Here is a 19,276-nt window from a genome sequence, read left to right on the forward strand (position 1 = left end):
AGATCCTGCGGCCCTGCCCTCTGCTTAAAGGGGACTTTGACTGACTTTTCAAAAAAAAGTTTGCCCAGTTCAACAAAAAGAAGCTCTGTTCTGACTGGCTGCCTCATTCAAAGAGCAGCCTCAGCGTAAACACTCCTGATAACATCAATGAGTGGGCAGGGCTATAAAGGTATATATCACTGCTGTCAGAACAAAACCTTGTATCTCCAAAATGGTAACTCTACAGCAGAAGGAAAAAACATGCATTAATTTCAATGTAAGTCAATGAAACCAGAGGTCTTTCCAAGTCATTTTTGGTCATTTATTTTGCTCCATCCTTCATGGAATTCACAAACAATATAAAGGCCAACATGTATTTTCAAATTATGTCAAAAACTGAAGAGATACAAGGTTTTGTTCTGACAACAGCGACATAAACCTTTATATATATATATGTATATATGTATATATATATATATATATATATATATATATATATATATATATATATATATATATATACATATACACATATCTAGACAGACTCATAGACGGACTAGACGGATAGACAGACTAGATGCAAAGATAGACTAGACAAATAGATGGACTAAATGGATAGACGGACTAGACGCATAGACAGACTAGACAAATAGATGGACTAGACGGATAGACAGACTAGATGCATAGACAGACTAGACGGACTACACACATAGACAGATTAGACGGATAGACGGACTAGACGCATAGACAGACTTGACGAATAGACAGACTAGACGCATAGACAGACTAGACGCACAGACATTAAAAACACACAAATAGGGGAAAAAAATACACACACACACACACACTCTCTCTCTCTCTCTCTCTCTCTCTCTTTCTCTCTCTCAATATATATGTGTATATATATATATATATATATATATATATATATACATATATATACATATATATATATATATGTATATATACACCGTATATATCATATATAGGTATATGTAAATGAGTTGTTTCTTGATTTTTTTTACAGATTTTTGTAAGGAAAGAAGCCAATGTGGTCACGTGATAATGCTTAAGTCTATTTCAACCATGATAAAGGATTAAAGGATGTGAACTAGATGCATTAAAGGACAGACTAGATGCATAGACTGACTAGACGGATAGACAGACTAGACGTATAGACGGACTAGATGGATAGACGGACTAGATGCATAGACAGACTAGACGAATAGACAGACTAGACGCATAGACAGACTAGATGCATAGACGGACTAGACGGATAGACAGACTAGACGCATAGACAGACTAGATGCATAGACGGACTAGACGGCTGGACAGACTAGATGTATAGACAGACTAGACGAATAGACAGACTAGACGCATAGACAGACTAGATGCATAGACGGACTAGACGGATAGACAGACTAGACACATAGACAGACTAGACGCATAGATGGACTAGATGGATAGACAGACTAGACACATAGACAGACTAGACGCATAGATGGACTAGATGGATAGACAGACTAGATGCATAGACGGACTAGATGGATAGATGGACTAGACGCATAGACAGACTAGATGGATAAACAGACTAGACAGATAGACAGACTACACACATAGACAGATTAGACGGATAGACGGACTAGACGCATAGACAGACTAGACGCACAGACATTAAAAACACACAAATAGGGACAAAAATACACACACACACACACACACTCTCTCTCTCTCTCTCTCTCTCTCTCTCTCTCTCTCTCTCTCTCTCTCTCTCTCTCTCTCAAAACGCTTATCTTCTTTGGTCACGGGGGAGCTCGAGCATATCCCAGTGGTCACTGGGCAGAAAGCAGGATATGCATATGCAGTCCATCACAGGTCAGACAAACAGAAAGACGTATACATTCACACACACACACACACACTCACACCTACCAGCAACTTAGCATGTCCAGCTGGCCTGACTGCATGTCTTTGGACTGTATTATATTAAGGCCTTGAATTAATATACTGATACCACAAGTTACTATATCAAGGCCATGAATTACTATTTGAAGCCACAAAGTTACTATTTTGAGGCCACAAATTACCATATTAGGGCCACAAATTAATATACTGATACCAAAAGTTACTATATTAAGGCCATGAATTAATAATTGAAGCCACAAGTTACTACTTTGAGGTCACGTATTACCATACTGAGGCTACGAATTAATATACTGATATCACAAGTATCAGTTACTATATTGGGGCCACAAATTAATATATTGAGGCCATGAATTAATATACTGATACCACAAGTTACTTCACTGAGGCCACAAATTAATATACTAATTAATATATGAGCCAGGCCTTATTAAACATTAATCAGCAGGTCACCTTTAGCAGGTGGGCACATATTTCTCTGTTTCAGTGTAAAAGTTTTTGTGTGGCGCCGCCCAGTAGTGACCAAATCGCGAGAGCAGCGCGAGAGCAGCGCGAGAGCCACGCAGGTGGTGCAGGTGAGACGCAGGGAGTGTTGTGATTGGCTGAGGGGGTTGTTTTGTTCTCTGTGAAACTCGTTTCGCTCTCAGGTTTTCTCCTCACCGAAACTCGGGTCGGTTGTACTATCAGCAGGTTCTCCTGTCAGAGCGGCTTCGGCGGAGGCTTCCTGTGGCTTTCCTGCTCAATCCCCCTAAAACTGCCCCAGCTGGCTGGATTCACCTGCTGTACCCGGAGAAGGGCTGCGTGCGCGGGCTGAGCTGTCCGGTAGGGCGGGGACGATGCGGTGTGCTCGGTTTCGCTGGGCTGTTGTCCTGGTGTTGGCAGGTAAGTGTCTGTTAGTAGGTCAGCTGGAGTTAATTCTCTGGATTGTGGTCAGTAAGTGGTGTTTAAGTGTGTGAACTGTGTGAACTGACCAGCTTCTCTTCCTCTGTTTCTTTTCTTTGCTGTTCCTCGCGCCACTTTTAGGTCTCTGGACAGGTGAAGCACAAGGTGGGTGAATGACCTACTGTGATTGTGTGTGTGTGTGTGTGTGTGTGTGTGTGTGTGTGTGTGTGTGTGTGTGTGTGTGTGTGTTGACCGGCTGTCCTTCTCCAGTAGAGCTATTCAAGCACCACAACCCTCAAAGTCCAGTTACTACAATTTTTTCAGCTTTACTTCAAAAGCGAAAGTGACCATCCATTTATATTTAATGAAAGGGGAGTTCCTACAATTTTTCAAAACTTCTGTGTGGCTGAGAAGTAAATAAAGCCGTTCAGAGTGGTTTGTTGTCAAATGGCTAATAATAGAGAAACGTACAAATTGTAAAGATTTCTTTACAAATCTTTACAAAGCCTAATTGTCTTTACAGTGGTGGTGATAGGAACCAGACGTCTGCTGTAGGTTTTTACATTTATGCTGCAGTTGGTGCCCGAAACATTGGTTTCTGATGGTTCTGAGAGCTCCATAGCCTGAAATATTCAAATAAATTCCCTGTAGAGAGATTTATGTGGCCAAATTAAACCCTTCACATGGAACGGTTGTCAATTTGCTGCCTAGCATCTGAAATACTGTTTAACAATAGTTTTATGATGAGGTTTTTGGTCCAAAATACATTGTAATCAGTTTATTTAAGCTGTTTGTGGTGAATGGATACAGGAAGGGTGGTCTCGTGGCCTGCGGACCACCAGTAAGGACCAGGTAAGATCATTTTAACATCCTAAATCTCCTAATCAGGAAAGATTACCAGCATTAAAAGAATAATTATGATATTTTGATCGGTTGAATCACCTTATTAGGGAGTAAGTAATAACATTAAGCTGAATTGCTACTGAATTAGAATTAAAGCACAGTAAAATTTTTGGAACTTGAAGTTACTTCGCTGTAGTAATGATCTGCGCATGCGTGGTAGGACCACTCGGGTAGGACAAACTGTTGGAAACCCTGTAAAGTCACTTTAAAACCTTTGGATAAACAGATCAAAACATTACACGCCATCAGCTTGAGGCAGATAGCTCGTGAGATGGAGAAGGAGATGGAGCAGGAGAAGTTTCTGAGGGCGTTTTTACACCTGCAGTGTTTAGTGAGGACCTACCAGACTGTTCACACTCCACTTTGATATCCATGAAAACTCCACCCGTATTCAGGTCTCTAACTGACGCCTGAACTGGGGTCCGGCTGAAACCCTCGGTCTCGGTCCGGGACCACACCCTGGCTACTGGTGGGAAGCAGCCCCTGATGAAACAGAGCTTGCGGTTCTCCTCAAGCAGCAGCTCTGTGCTGTAGGGTCAGCATAATCTGCCTGTATTAACCTCTCACTCTTTACTGACCCTCACCTGCTGTTGTTTCTGCACCACCAGCTGTTTCTGTGTTTCTGGCCAAGCAGGGGGTCCATCTCCATCTCCATCTGAAGGCCCAAAACTCTTAATTTGTCCATTAACATTTCCTACTGTCAGATATGCGGAAAGAAGAGCTTAATTCCAAACGTTTTTAATTGATCATTTAATATACGAAGTGTAAAGACTCCTTTACAGTGGTGGTGTTGGGAACCAGACGTCTGCTAAAAATGTAACCTCACAAAAATGATCACACAGTTTTTACATATACGCTTCTTGGTGCCTGAGACATCGATTTCTGATGGTTCTGAGAGCTCCATAGCCTAAATTATTCAAATAAATTCCCTGTAGAGAGATTTCTGTGGCCAAATTAAACGATTTAATGCATATTCACTGTTATCCAGTAGTTTTATGATGATGTTTTTGGTTATTACAATCAATTATTTAATCTGTTTGTGGTGAATGGATACAAGAAGGGTGCGCTCCACAGACCACCAGGGCAAAGTTTGAACTGATTGGTCACTGGTGTTACACCACTTTTGTCATAAATGTATTTATTGATTTTTTTTTTTTTTTTTTTTTTAAATTTCAAAATATTTTCCATTTCATGCACCTGAGCCCAAATGTCCAGGACACTGAATGTTTCCCAGTAAACAGAAAGAAGGACTGATGTGTTATTTAGTAGGAAGCAGAGAACACGTTTCAAAACAAAATATTAATAGTTTTTGAACTGTCCAGCCTCAGGACTGAGGAGGGTATGTTACGCTGCCAATACAGCCTCTGCCGCTCTCCTGATTGGCCAAACTAGACAGGCCAGCAAAATGACGAAATGAGCCCTAACAGACCTAAATATCGATCCAGTTTCTGTATTTATTAGTTTTTCAAGTGTTCTGATCATTCATGACATTATTAGTCACTGGTGTATTTACAACCTTTATTTATTAAAAGCTTTACATTGTAAGAACTGTAAGAACTTATCCAAGAACATTGTAAGAACTTATCCAAGAACTTATCCCCCCGAGTCTGGGGTAGTTCGTTAGATACCCTTAAACAGCTGGAGTGAGAGACTTGCAGTGTAACAGGCTTTTTTAGCACCTTAGTGTATTAAGACCTTTATTTTATAGTGACGTTAGACACTGGAACAACAGCTGTGATATTAGACGGGCCATTTTGGCAGAGGAGCCATCAAAGTCTTCACTTTAGGTATTGCTGGGTTTCTCAACCACTGGGCTGCAGATTATAAGTGGCCTGCAAAGCACCTTCTGGTGGTCCTCAGGCTGGTACCAAGGAGGAGGAGTCAGTGGTCCATAGTGGGCCAGGGAGGGTACGTTGTTGTAAAAGTCAGTGTAGGAACAAAGATCAAAAGTTATCCAACAATAGGGCAAAATGAGACAAAGCTGCTCTGTGCACCTTGTCTCTATAAACAAAATACACCGCCCTGAAGTTTGAAAACAGGTGGTCCTGGGGTAAAAAGGCTTGAGAACCCCTGTGGTATTGCACACTTAACAAATTCCAGGACAATCTGATTTGATGCTCTGCATTTTTAGTGAGGGAAATGTGGAATGTGGCCAGGGACACTGTGGATAATAGGCAGTGTCTACCCCCGCACTTATGATGGTAAAATAGCAGCAAGTCTTTATGAGTGAGGGTTTTTCTTGTTTTGCCTACTCTTCTGCCACACAGTAAGCAGTGGCACATTAGTAACAGCAGGAAGTTCTGTAAGTAAGATCAGAGGATAAAAGAGACAATGTGATTGGATCCTGTAACAGCGCTTGCTCCCACTGTGTGAAGTTCCCTGTGGGGTTAATACAGTAATCAAGTCGGTTCAGTATGATGACCTACTTTCCGATCATCACTAGTGAAATTAGAACCAACGTCACAGTTTCACTATCGGCAGTGAAAAGTGTTATTGTGCCTTCTCTGCTTGCAAGTGTCCTGCGTGGGTCTCAGAGTGGACTTAAACATAGAAATTTGTTTCCTGTAAAGTTTCATTTCGTGTAAAGTTCTGTGAGGGAGCTTTTAGAGGCGGACATCTGGCCTATCACCACCACTGTGAACAGTTCTGACTGATTTTGTTCATTTTTTTATAGGGTGATATTAGCAAAATGTAGAAAGTGGAACATCAGCTGTGATAAGATGGGCCATTGAGGCGGGGAGTGTGTGTTGTGCTGCTTTGAGTGGATCAGACACAGCAGTGCTGCTGGAGTTTTTAAACACTGTGTCCACTCACTGTCCACTCTACTAGACAGTCCTACCTTGTCGGTCCACCTTGTAGATGTAAAGTCAGAGACGATAGCTCATCTGCTGCTGCACAGGTTGTGTTGGTCATCCTCTAGTCCTTCATCAGAGGTCACAGGACGCTGTCCACAGGGCACCGTTGGCTGGATATTTTTGGTTGGTGGACTATTCTCAGTCCATCAGCGACACTGAGGTGTTTCAAAAACTCCAGTAACACTGCTGTGTCTGATCCACTTGGACCAGCACGACACACACCAACAGTGTCACTGCAGTGCTGAGAATGACCCACCACCCAAATAGAACCTGCTCTGTGAGGTTCCATGGGGGTCCTGACCACTGAAGAACAGGGTAACAAGGTATCAGAGAAACAGATGGACTACAGTCTGTAACTGTAGAACTACAAAGTGCACCTATACAGTAAGTGGAGCTGATAAAATGGACAATGAGCGTAGAAACAAGGAGGTGGTCATGATGTTATACCTGATCAGTGTGTGTGTGTGTGTGTGTGTGTGTGTGTGTGTGTAAAATATATATATATGTATATAAGTAATATGTAATGAACCGTGCTGTTCATTGTTGGTCAGTGTCCTTTAAAGGGCCCATATCCCATTTTTTCCCCTGAGGTCCACTCATGCTTAGTTGGCTTGATGTACCAAAACCTGCATTACTTCTTTTTTGCTTCTCTTTATCCTTTAGAGTTAAACAGGCTGTTCTGTGTAAATGAGCTCTGTTCTGATTGGATGGGCTGTACCGTACCCCATTCAAAAGCAGGATGGGCTGAAACTCTCCTCCTTGCTGCAAATTCAAATTTGTTTTTGTGACATCACAAACACTATATTCAACACAGGCTACATTTGCGGCTCCATGTGCAGACTTTATGGGCTGAGGACTGAATATTATGTTCAGAATCTTTTTATTCTCTTTTTTTAAATCCGATTTACAGGATTCGTTTTTCCATCACCTGGACCTTTTTAAGTAGTGAAGAGTCCGCAGTATATTCAACGTGTAATTTATCACAATTCCAATAAAATATCGTCATATTCTCCACACATCAGTCTTTTTTAATATGGCAAAACCTGGTGCTGCATTTGTCTGAAATGGATTCCTGCCCACATCCTAAATGAATTTACTGTTGCTGAATTTCTATGTAACTAAGTTCCATGTCACCTGCAGCCAGCACCTTCACTGAAACTGTAACCAACACAAGCTGTCTGTCTAAGCGCGCGTGTGCCTACATGTGCTTGAATGGGTGTGTGCTGTGTGCATGTGTACACAAGCCTAGCTCCACTATATAAACCTCGAAACTTAGCCTGAGCTACTGTCGCTTAACACGACATGGCTTTGATTTTGTGTTAACAGTATGTAAAAAGTGTAAAAGTAAGATTTCTTTTCTTGCTATTTGGAGTGTTTGTGTTAAACCTCTTATTCTCCAGAGTATATTTTAGTTTGTTCATCTGAATTGACACGGCCAAACGTAAAGCAAATTATTCAGTATCTGCATGAAATAAATGTTATTTTATTTATTTATTTATTTATTTTGTAAAAGCTCCCCTCAAATGAACAGAACATGTGTTTTATAATCTACACATCACTGTATGCTTACAATTTACTGCTGAAAGCCAAAAATCTCGACGCTCTCGTTATTTTTATAAAAGTAATGTTTACAGAGCAGATCACTGAAGAGACGCCGTCTGTTTATAGTTTATAGCCCAGATTTGGGGAAAAATGGGTCGACTTTCAGTAGAAAAACAAACTGATTTCAGCTTCTTTAAAATGGGTTTAAAATGACACCATCTATTAGAGAGAGGAGTTACAGCCTCATACGACGCCCAGCTTCTGAATGGAGCTTATGAAATATGAACATGACACAGTGCGTTTTGGAAGGAGTTTAAGAGGATAACTGAAAGCCAAAAATCACCACAGAGGAAGAAGCAAAGCACTTTCATGATCTGCTAAACCTCTGTTTCAGTGTGTGGTCGTGCGCCTCTGGACTCCAGGATCGTTGGAGGATATGATGCTTCAGAAGGGCACTGGCCGTGGCAGGTGGACATCCAGGTACTGTAATAATGGAATGCTCCTCATCCTTCTGCTGGTGTGAGACGTGGCTCTGCTACCTGAGCAGTTTGTAATGTGACTGCATGACATTGTTATTATTTTTGTGAATAATTGTTACCCCCTCATGGTAAGAGAGCAGCGCTGTCAGAGTAAGGGAAAACAGAGGGATCATCCAGCTAAGGCTAAACGATTTGGGCAAAATATCTCATTGTGATTTTTCTGACCAGCAGAAAAATGTGTGACTGTGATTTAAACAGGAAGACCAGCACATTCACTTTCTGGCTCAAGGCTTGAAATATGAGCATGGTGCACCAGACTGGCAGTTGGTCACAGCACATGGGTGTTTGGGTTGTGCTGATTGGACTAAGACTGGCTTTACAAGGCATAACTTTCCTGCAGCTAAATGCATTCCTTGTGTTGCCTGCAGCATAGTTGGGTGTCACTGCACAGTCAGTGACTGTACTAGTTAATCATGTTTGTTGTCACGGCTCTGATAACTGACTAAATAGAAAAAAATACCAACTTCCAACAGATTTTTATTCTTTTTTTCTGGAAAAATAAATGACATGATCATGTGACACTTTACCACTGTTTTCCAAAATTGTTCCAACATGTTAAGACACTTGCAACTATTGCGGCTGAGTTCCAAGTAAGTTGTAAGACGCTTTACATGCAATTCATTAATGCAGTTTCATCCAGATTTCAAGCAACTGAGGTTGCTTCACAAGGTCAGTGTTGCTAGATAAATTTCCCCACTTACACCTTGTGTTGTTGATGTTGGATATAATCAAATTACAGCTCAACATGTTACTGTGTTTGTTACAACATATATACCACACTACACCTTTCTGAGTACGTAGGCCCCCAGTGCCCAAAGCAATTTTAATTACTCCTCACCCCAAAGCACCTGATGCTGCTCATGAAAGGCTGGGAAATTGCCTGGTGGATCAGGTGTGTTAAGACTGGGAACAGTAGGTCCCTCGAGCATGGCCTGATTAAGCATATAGACTATATGCTACAGTCTAGGGTCTTACACCAAAGTGTAAAAAGATAATTTGGATATAATTTAGTAAATTAAATATAACTTTTTTGCCCAGTAACTTCACCTTTTCTTGTGTCATGGAAGGGTGGAGTGAGAGTGTGCTATCAAATATAAGTTCATTTAATATTATGCAGGGTAGCCACCTCGGTCCAGGACTCTGTCTCACGATGCAGTAATTCCTGCCTGTCCAGCTAACTTAAGGCTTAGTTTGATCTACCCTGGTGGCATTTTATTTTTTATTTTATTTTTTAATCATTTTTTTTAAATAAACAATGTCTTCTCCTTGACTTTTCTCCATAATCACTTTTGTAGACAACTTATTAAAGCTTGGAGCCTTGATTGCTCCTCCTGCAATACTTATTTTCCACCATTATTTGCAAATAAATTCTTTAAAAATCAGCCAATGTGATTTTCTGAATTTTTTTTGCTCATTTTGTCTCTCATAGGTGAGGTCTACCTATGATGTCAATTACAGGCCTCTCTCATCTTTTTAAGTGGGAGAACTTGGACAATTGGTGACCGACTAAATACTTTTTTTTCCCCACTGTAAATCTTGGACTGACCCCTCCTTAACGATGACAGACCCCCTCAGTTTCTGTCTACTTTGCCTTCTTTGTTCCTCAAACCATAATCCTGAAAGTGCAACCTGATCAGGCCACATTCCACCAGCACAGATTTTCTTTTTCTGCTGCTATAAGAAGATCCTCATATAACCTAGGTGTATTTGTGAGTGTAGGATTAGGCTTCAGATATCAGCTTATTAGTAGTGGGCAGATTATTTTAAAAATAAAGTGCCAGCATATCATTTGTTACATTACCTACATGCGTTTCCCCTGCAGCCATTACTGGATTTACTGTAGACTTTTACTGATAAATAAGGCAGTCAGGCAAATAAATTGCAGAAAGATTCATACTGAAATATCTATTTGTAAAGCCTTTCTAGGCCATATCAGTATGACCGTTTGTCATGCAAAGGAACTGTGTGGTATTTTAAAGGTGCAGTGTGTAAGGTTTAGCAGAAATGGAATATAGTAATCAAAGCCATATTACATTAGTGTATAACCACTTGTAACTATGAATCACTGTGTTCTTGTTAGCTTAGAACGAGACCTTCACATCTAGATAGGGAGCAGCTCCTCTTCCAACAGAGGCCGCCATGCTGTGCTGCCATGATTTTACAGTAGCCCAGAATGAACAGCCCAGACATTGGCTCTAGAGCGTGCCTTTTGTGCTTTTACGCTGTAACAGCAGCTTGAATTCGTGCCCCTGTAGCTCCAGTTGGGGTGTCGGGGGGGTCTGTGCTAGTAGTAACAATGGTTCCTAATTTTGTGTTGTGAGAAGTTTGAGAACCCAAATTTTGAGAAATGGACGATCAAAGTTATTATTTAGCTCAAGAGAAAGCAAGGGGGCGAATCCTCATCGGCAAAAATGTGAAGAGGCAAAACGAAATCAGGACAGACGATGGCAGAAAACGTGTTTACCACTGTGGTATCTACTTCACGCTTGGGAAGGGAGGGGTGAGGAAGTGGTATTCAGTTATAATCTGCACACACACAGACATATATACAGTACAGATGAAGTTTGGACACACCTTCTCTTTCAAAGAGTTTTCTTTATTTTCATGACTATGTAAATTGTAGATTCACACTGAAGGCATCAAAACTATGAATTAACACATGTGGAATTATATACTTAACAAAGTGTGAAACAACTGAAAATATGAAAATATTATATTCTAGGTTCTTCAAAGTAGCCACCTTTGGCTTTGATTACTGCTTCGCACACTCTTGGCATTCTCTTGATGACCTTCGAGAGGTAGTCACCTGAAATGGTTTTCACTTCACAGGTGTGCCCTGTCAGGTTTAATAAGTGGGATTTCTTGCCTTATAAATGGGGTTGGGATCATCAGTTGTGTTGTGCAGAAGTCAGGTGGATACACAGCTGATAGTCCTAATCAATAGGCTGTTAGAATTTGTATTATGGCAAGAAAAAAAGCAGCTAAGTAAAGAAAAACGAGTGGCCATCATTAACAAATTGGGAAAACTTTGAAAGTGTCCCCAAGTGCAGTCGCAAAAACCATCAAGCGCTACAAAGAAACTGGCTCACATGAGGACCGCCCCAGGAAAGGAAGACCAAGAGTCACCTCTGCTGCGGAGGATAAGTTCATCCGAGTCACCAGCTTCAGAAATCGCAGATTAACAGCAACTCAGATTAGAGACCAGGTCAATGCCACACAGAGTTCTAGCAGCAGACAAATCTCTAGAACAACTGTCAAGAGGAGACTGCGTGCAACAAGCCTTCATGGTAAAATAGCTGCTAGGAAACCACTGCTAAGGACAGGCAACAAGCAGAAGAGACTTGTTTGGGCTAAAGAACACAAGGAATGGACATTAGACCAGTGGAATGACCCCAAACACACCTTCAGGCTGTGTAAGGGCTATTTGACCAAGAAGGAGAGTGATTGGGAGCTGTGCCAGATGACCTGGCCTCCAGTCATCGGACCTGAACGCAATCAACATGGTTTGGGGTGAAGGCAAAAGGGCCAACAAGTGCTAAGCATCTCTGGGAACTCCTTCAAGACTGTTGGAAGACCACTTCAGGTGACTACCTCTTGAAGCTCACCAAGAGAATGCCAAGAGTGTGTGAAGCAGTAATCAAAGCAAAAGGTGGCTGCTTTGAAGAACCTAGAATATAAGACATATTTTCAGTTGTTTCACACTTTTTTGTTAAGTATATAATTCCACATGTGTTAATTCATAGTTTTGATGCCTTCAGTGTGAATCTACAATTTTCATAGTAATGAAAATAAAGAAAACTCTTTGAATGAGAAGGTGTGTCCAAACTTTTGGTCTGTACTGTGTATATATACACTGCTCAAAAAAATAAAGGAAACACTTAAACAACACAATATAACTCCAAGTAAATCAAGCTTCTGTGAAATTAAACTGTCCACTTAGGAAGCAACACTGATTGACAATCAATTTCACAGCTGTTGTGCAAATGGAACAGACAACAGGTGGAAATTATTGGCAATTAGCAAGACACACTCAATAAAGGAGTGGTTCTGCAGGTGGGGACCACAGACCACTTCTCAGTACCTTTCTGCTTTCTGGCTGATGTTTTGGTCACTTTTGAATGTTGGTGGTGCTTTCACACTCGTTGTAGCATGAGACGGACTCTACAACCCACACATGTGGCTCAGGTAGTGCAGCTCATCCAGGATGGCACATCAATGCGAGCTGTGGCAAGAAGGTTTGCTGTGTCTGTCAGCATAGTGTCCAGAGGCTGGAGGCGCTACCAGGAGACAGGCCAGTACACCAGGAGACGTGGAGGAGGCCGTAGGAGGGCAACAACCCAGCAGCAGGACCGCTACCTCCGCTTTTGTGCAAGGAGGAACAGGAGGAGCACTGCCAGAGCCCTGCAAAATGACCTCCAGCAACCCACAAATGTGCATGTGTCTGCACAAATGGTTAGAAACCGACTCCATGAGGATGGTATGAGGGCCCGACGTCCACAGATGGGGGTTGTGCTCACAGCCCAACACCGTGCAGGACGCTTGGCATTTGCCAGAGAACACCAGGATTGGCAAATTTGTCACTGGCGCCCTGTGCTCTTCACAGATGAAAGCAGGTTCACACTGGGAACATGTGACAGAGTCTGGAGACGCCGTGGAGAGCGATCTGCTGCCTGCAACATCCTTCAGCATGACCGGTTTGGCAGTGGGTCAGTAATGGTGTGGGGTGGCATTTCTTTGGAGGGCCGCACAGCCCTCCATGTGCTCGCCAGAGGTAGCCTGACTGCCATTAGGTACCAAGATAAGATCCTCAGACCCCTTGTGAGACCATATGCTGGTGCGGTTGGCCCTGGGTTCCTCCTAATGCAGGACAGTGCTAGACGTCATGTGGCTGGAGTGTGTCAGCAGTTCCTGCAAGATGAAGGTATTGAAGCTATGGACTGGCCCGCCCGTTCCCCAGACCTGAATCTGATTGAGCACATCTGGGACATCATGTCTCGCTCCATCGACCAACGCCACGTGGCAACACAGACTGTCCAGGAGTTGGCGGATGCTTTAGTCCAGGTCTGGGAGGAGATCCCTCAGGAGACCATCCGCCACCTCATCAAGAGCATGCCCAGGCATTGTAGGGAGGTCATACAGGCACGTGGAGGCCACACACAATACTGAGCCTCATTTTGACTTGTTTTAAGGACATTACATCAAAGTTGGATCAGCCTGTCGTGTGTTTTTCCACTTTAATTCTGTGTGTGACCCCAAATCCAGGCCTCCATTGGTTAATAAATTTGATTTCCATTGATGATTTTTGTATGATTTTATTGTCAGCACATTCAACTTTGTACAGAACGAAGTATTGAATGAGAATATTTCATTCATTGAGATCTAGGATGTTATTTGAATGTTCCCTTTATTTTTTGAGCCGTGTGTTTTTATTTATATATATATATATATATATATATATATATATATATATATATATATATATATATATATATATATATATGTATGTATATATATATATATATATATAAATAAATTTCTTATTGCTAACATTTAGCCTAGTCACACCACAACTTGAAAATGGTGAGCTTTTGTTGGGTTATTTAGCTGATGCTGAACTTGAAGGATTCACTAAATGATATAGAAGCATTTATTCCATTAAATCATCTGGTCAGTAATTTTATAGTGGAGTATAAAATGAGCTGTAGTCTTTCATTAAATAAAACAAAGTGTGTCAGACTCCAGTCCTCTCAGGCCAAAGCACTGCAGACTTCAGCTCACTGCCTCGTAAATACACCTGATTCAGCTCATCAGCTAATCAGCAAGGCCTTCATGAGCTGAATTTAGAGCTTTAGATAAGCGTAAACACTGATCTCCACAGCACTTTGGCCCAGAAGGTCACTAGTTTGGCATGCCTGGACTAAATTAGGACCTCTGGCCTACACACCAGACTCTACACTGCCCTCTGGTGGAGTACAGAGTTCATACACCTTGTGGCTCTGTAATATGTGAACAAATAACATTAGAAAAAAAGCTTATTTGCATATTAAAATGCTAATTTGCTATTACCTATTATTAAAAATCTGCTATTTTTTTACTTACAAGACTGTTTGAAACTTGAATTATCACTAGTTTAAAATCAGTTGCTAGTTTTGGCTTCATGGATACCTGAAAAGGCGTGGTTTGTTATTGCGGCTCAGAGCTTTTCATGTAAAAGATGAAAAGTTGTGTATTATTTGGACTTGTTTTTAGCATTGTCTTCATAAGCAGTTAATTACTGAATTACTATGCGTGATTAGCACTTTTGTAGGCGGTAGGTTCATCACACTGAAATAACACCGCTAATTGATCCTTTTCTCCTTGTGTTTGCTTCTTTCTTCAGAAATCTACTCATGTTTGTGGAGGAACGCTCATCACCGCAGATTGGGTTATGTCTGCAGCTCACTGTTTCCCAAAGTGAGTTTGGAAGTGTTCTGGAAAAGTTTCAATCTGCCTTTACAATGTTTCTTTCTGTCTAGTGACCTAGAGGTGGACAATTTGACGATGTTTTATGGTTGTTGTGATCAATTATGTCACAGTATAGCCTTTGAAATGTGGCGTTATGGTTTTCCTGTTCACAAAACTCACCCAGCACCCCCCCCAGTCCCATTTCTTATTTTTTTACCCCTTGTTTTCTAGTGTCTTTGCTCCTTAGAACTGACTTATAAGGGGTAGGGTTCCCTCTGAAATGGGAGCCTCAAATTAAAAGAGCAGCACTTCATTAACAGCTACTAGTGCTGCTCTGTAGACGACCCTGCCGTCTGCAGTGACAGCAGAGGAGGGTAAAGTTCAGCTCTTCACTGCTGGGCTTTAGTTACATTTAGGGATCATACGCCTTCAAAGAGGGGGGCAATTATTTATTATCACCCACCCCTAATTCTTCATTTATACAAAGCTGAAATCAGATATTCAGATATTCACCAGATTCTCGTTCGAAATTTAGCTAGCTAGCTACCGAGACATCAACTAACTACTAGCGATTTTCTTCATGCTTGTTATGAAGAAAAGGAACATAACACATTGAAACCACATTAAACTAAGGCAATACGATGGTTATTATAATTTCTTAACAGAGAAAATTCTCACATTTGTGGGTTTCTTTGGTCTCTCCGTTTTGGAGTCTCTGAAAAACCTCAGTTTAGAGGGCTGTGTAGCCCCAACACTTCACCAAACCCCTCTATCTCAACAGAAATCGGGACACCCTACCCCTATGGGTGAGCATGCAAAACGGAGGGGTAGGGCTAAGTGGTAGGGGCGAGGGGTAAAATGAGATTGGCCCAAAGTATTTACTTAGAGATTGTGTGTTATGAAAATGTACTCGAGTCCAGCGTTGCTGATAACAGCGATAGCAGATAGCAGCAGCCCAGTAGGGTTATCTAAAAGAAGCCATGCCTTCTTGTTAATCATTAACTGCATTAGATCAGTTGAGGAAAAACTTTCTTTAATGGTTTCTTCGCCTTTTCTTCTCAGTCCGTCCGACACGTCTTCCTACAAAATCTATGCCGGTCGGCTGAGGCAGAACGGCTGGAACCCATACGAATCGGCCCATGATATCAGCCGAGTATTGATCCCCTTTGGCTACACAGACCCCCAGTTTGGCCAGGATATCGCTCTGGTGCAGCTGGCCAAGCCAGTCGTCTGGTCTGACCACATCCAGCCCATCTGCGTGCCAGACTCGGACGTGCAGTTCGCCGCAGGCACGATGTGCACCATCACTGGCTGGGGCGACATCAGAGACGGAGGTGAGTGCAGAGATGGGGTCATGAAGAGCACTTGAGGAGAAAAGAAGGTTCAGATGAGGATTCAGAGGAAGGAATTGCAGCTCCATCAGTATTTGTGATGGAGCGATATTAAAATTTCGTCACAGATGCTGATTTTGAGCATCTGTTAAGGTAATATTAGCTGATGTAATTCAACAGTAGTTTTAGATAAATAGTGCCTGACTGATATGATTGTTTCTTAAAGGGCTACATTTCATTAAATGACATTTATGTAGTTTTTTATGTACCAAAAATGGTCATAAATCATTTTTAATGACTAATTTCCAAGCTTTTATTGTATGTCATAAAATAGGCTGTGCCTTTTAAGACTGATGCATGTAAACAACCTTTCATCTAATTGGCTGCTCTCTGTCACCCTCTACAGAGAACACACCTCTGCACATTTTAAAGCACAGTTGCTGTGTATTTACTGAATTTAACAGAAGGGGTTGTTCATTTTTTGTGTATTAATGTTTGTTTTTGTAGAGGATGTTAACAGTGTGTAATTTGAGTGGGGTTTTCTTTTGCATGTGACTGTGGGTGTGTTTGTTCAACCACTGTTGGGCTAATAAAGCTGAGCTGCTGCCAGTTCAGCAGTCTCTGTAAAGGCTAATGTTAGACCAATGTGACTCCTCCACACAGTAGACTGGGGTTTGTTTCCCCATCCAGGCCAGCACACCATGCTACACCAATTACGGTACTTGGGGAAGATGCTATATCGTAATGCTGATTCATCCGTAACCTGATTAAACTCTGGATAAGAACATCTGCCCTGTGCACATGTGAATGTACATCTGTATAGCTATCATATCAGGTGATTTTTATAGACCTAAAAGGGATCAAACACAGTCAGTCTAATGTTGACTTCATTTAGAGTCAGACTGCGGTTGGACTGTATGTGTCTGTCAGCCTTACCAGTCTGTTTAACAGAGCCTGTTGTCACTGTGGCTGTAGTTTCTCTGCAGGGGGTGGGGACGCTGCAGCAGGTGGATGTGCCAATCATCGATCAATCTGCCTGTCAGGAAATGTTTCAGACCCAACCCACTGAGGAGGTCAACATCCGCAATGACATGCTCTGTGCTGGCTTCAAGGAGGGGGGCAAAGACTCCTGCCAGGTAAGAGGAGAGATCTGTTTATTAAAAGATGGAACAGTGTCATCATAGCTGAGCCACGCAGACATGCTTTTATTATCGAAACCATCAATGCAGCTCTATCACTTCTAATTTCTAATGTATGTAATCAATAAGATACTTGATTTTCATTCATTTGATTTTTAATTACAGTGATTAATGTTTAGCACATTAGCTCTTCTCTTGGTTTAGCTGTTCACAATATCAAGTTAATGTATTTACAAAATGACAGATTATAATTTATAATATTCACTTTATTAGAACCCCCTACTTTGTATCTTCACCCACTGGCCACTTTATCAGAAACACTGACCTTTTGTCTGCACGCTCTGGCCACTATATCCGAAACGCCCATCTTGTACTGCCACACACTGGCCACTTTGTCAGAAATACCCAACTTGTGCTTCCATCACTGGTCACTCGAGTAGAAACATCTTCCTTGTGCATCTACTCACTGGCCACTTTATTAGAAATACCCACCTTGTGCATCCACACTCTGGCCAATTTACTAGAAACTCCCACCTCGTGCTTCCACTCACTGGCCACTTTATTAGAAAAACCTCATAAACTGACCACTGATGAAGCGCTAGAGAATGGCTAAGATAAGCTGTGCATGAACGGATGAGCTACAGTGCCTAACTACACATAGGTGGAGGTACAAGAGAGGGGTTTCTGATAAAAAAGGCTGGTCAGTGTCAGCAAACCTAACTCTTTCTACTTCTGTGTGTGTCTGTGTTCAGGGAGATTCTGGGGGTCCGCTGGTGTGTCGATCACCAAATGGCACTTGGGTCCAGGCTGGCATAGTTAGCTTCGGTATGGGCTGCGCTCAGCCCAACCGGCCAGGGGTCTACGCCAGGGTGTCTGCGTTTTCCACCTTCATCCAGAGCAATGTAAAAGAACTCCGACTCTACAGTGGATCAGTACAGAACTGGGCTAGCTGGGTTATAATGCTGACTAGGACTATACTCGCACTGACCATGGCACAGCTACTGAGATAAAGTCACCTTGCATAATACCAAAAGAAGGAAAAATTAATGACGCTCAGGGCAGCCAGATATGAAGAGATACTGTGATGACTGTTTTTTACTTTGTCTTTGTGTCCACTGGATAAATTTCTCATGACTAGTGTAATTTGTCTGATAAGCATTAGAGAACAGGAATTTAGTCACAACTGATATGGTGTTTGCACATTTTAAACGGTAAACTGAAAAAACTGTACATTAAAAAGTCAAGGAACTTAAATTGACATCGCTTTATACGGAAAGTCATTCAGCAGTTTGACAGTTTGTGATTAAGTATTTATTAAAGAAATAAATATCCATGTATTTTGATGTAACTGGCTTTTTTACAATTTGTTTTAAATAAGTTGTAAATAAAGTCTGATAAAGTGAAACTTTCTGTGCTGTAAACTCTTCACATTTTGGCGCAACCTATTTGGTGCTGCTTATTCTCTATGAATCACCTGCCAATATGTGCCCGTGAGCACTGATTAGTCATCTCTTTACTTTTACGAAGTCATTTTTCTGCCAAAAATAACCAACAAAAAAAAAGCTACAAAGCTTAGCTAGCTAACAAGTCATAAATGCTGATACCTCTCCTGTTAGCATCATGCTAACTGCATCCATGCACACACACATTAGCCATAACATGGAAACCTAATCAGCTCCACTGACCACAGTTACAGACAGTAGTCCATCTGTTTCCCTGATACTTTGTCACCCTGTTCT

General features: G+C 41.7%; 1 protein-coding gene across 1 annotated transcript; it reads left to right on the top strand.

The window, feature by feature from the left end:
• The first annotated feature begins 2,502 nt into the window (after nt 1–2,502).
• zgc:92313 (uncharacterized protein LOC436869 homolog) lies at nt 2,503–19,174 on the top strand. Its single transcript, XM_017720542.2, has 7 exons — nt 2,503–2,784; nt 2,926–2,949; nt 8,479–8,564; nt 15,003–15,076; nt 16,130–16,401; nt 17,374–17,534; nt 18,290–19,174. The coding sequence occupies exons 1-7, from the start codon at nt 2,739–2,741 to the stop codon at nt 18,545–18,547; spliced, it is 921 nt and encodes a 306-aa protein (XP_017576031.1). The 5' UTR covers nt 2,503–2,738; the 3' UTR covers nt 18,548–19,174.
• Nucleotides 19,175–19,276: the final 102 nt, after the last annotated feature.

The sequence above is a fragment of the Pygocentrus nattereri genome, chromosome 13, assembly GCF_015220715.1.
Source record: "Pygocentrus nattereri isolate fPygNat1 chromosome 13, fPygNat1.pri, whole genome shotgun sequence".
Classification (NCBI taxonomy): domain Eukaryota; kingdom Metazoa; phylum Chordata; class Actinopteri; order Characiformes; family Serrasalmidae; genus Pygocentrus; species Pygocentrus nattereri.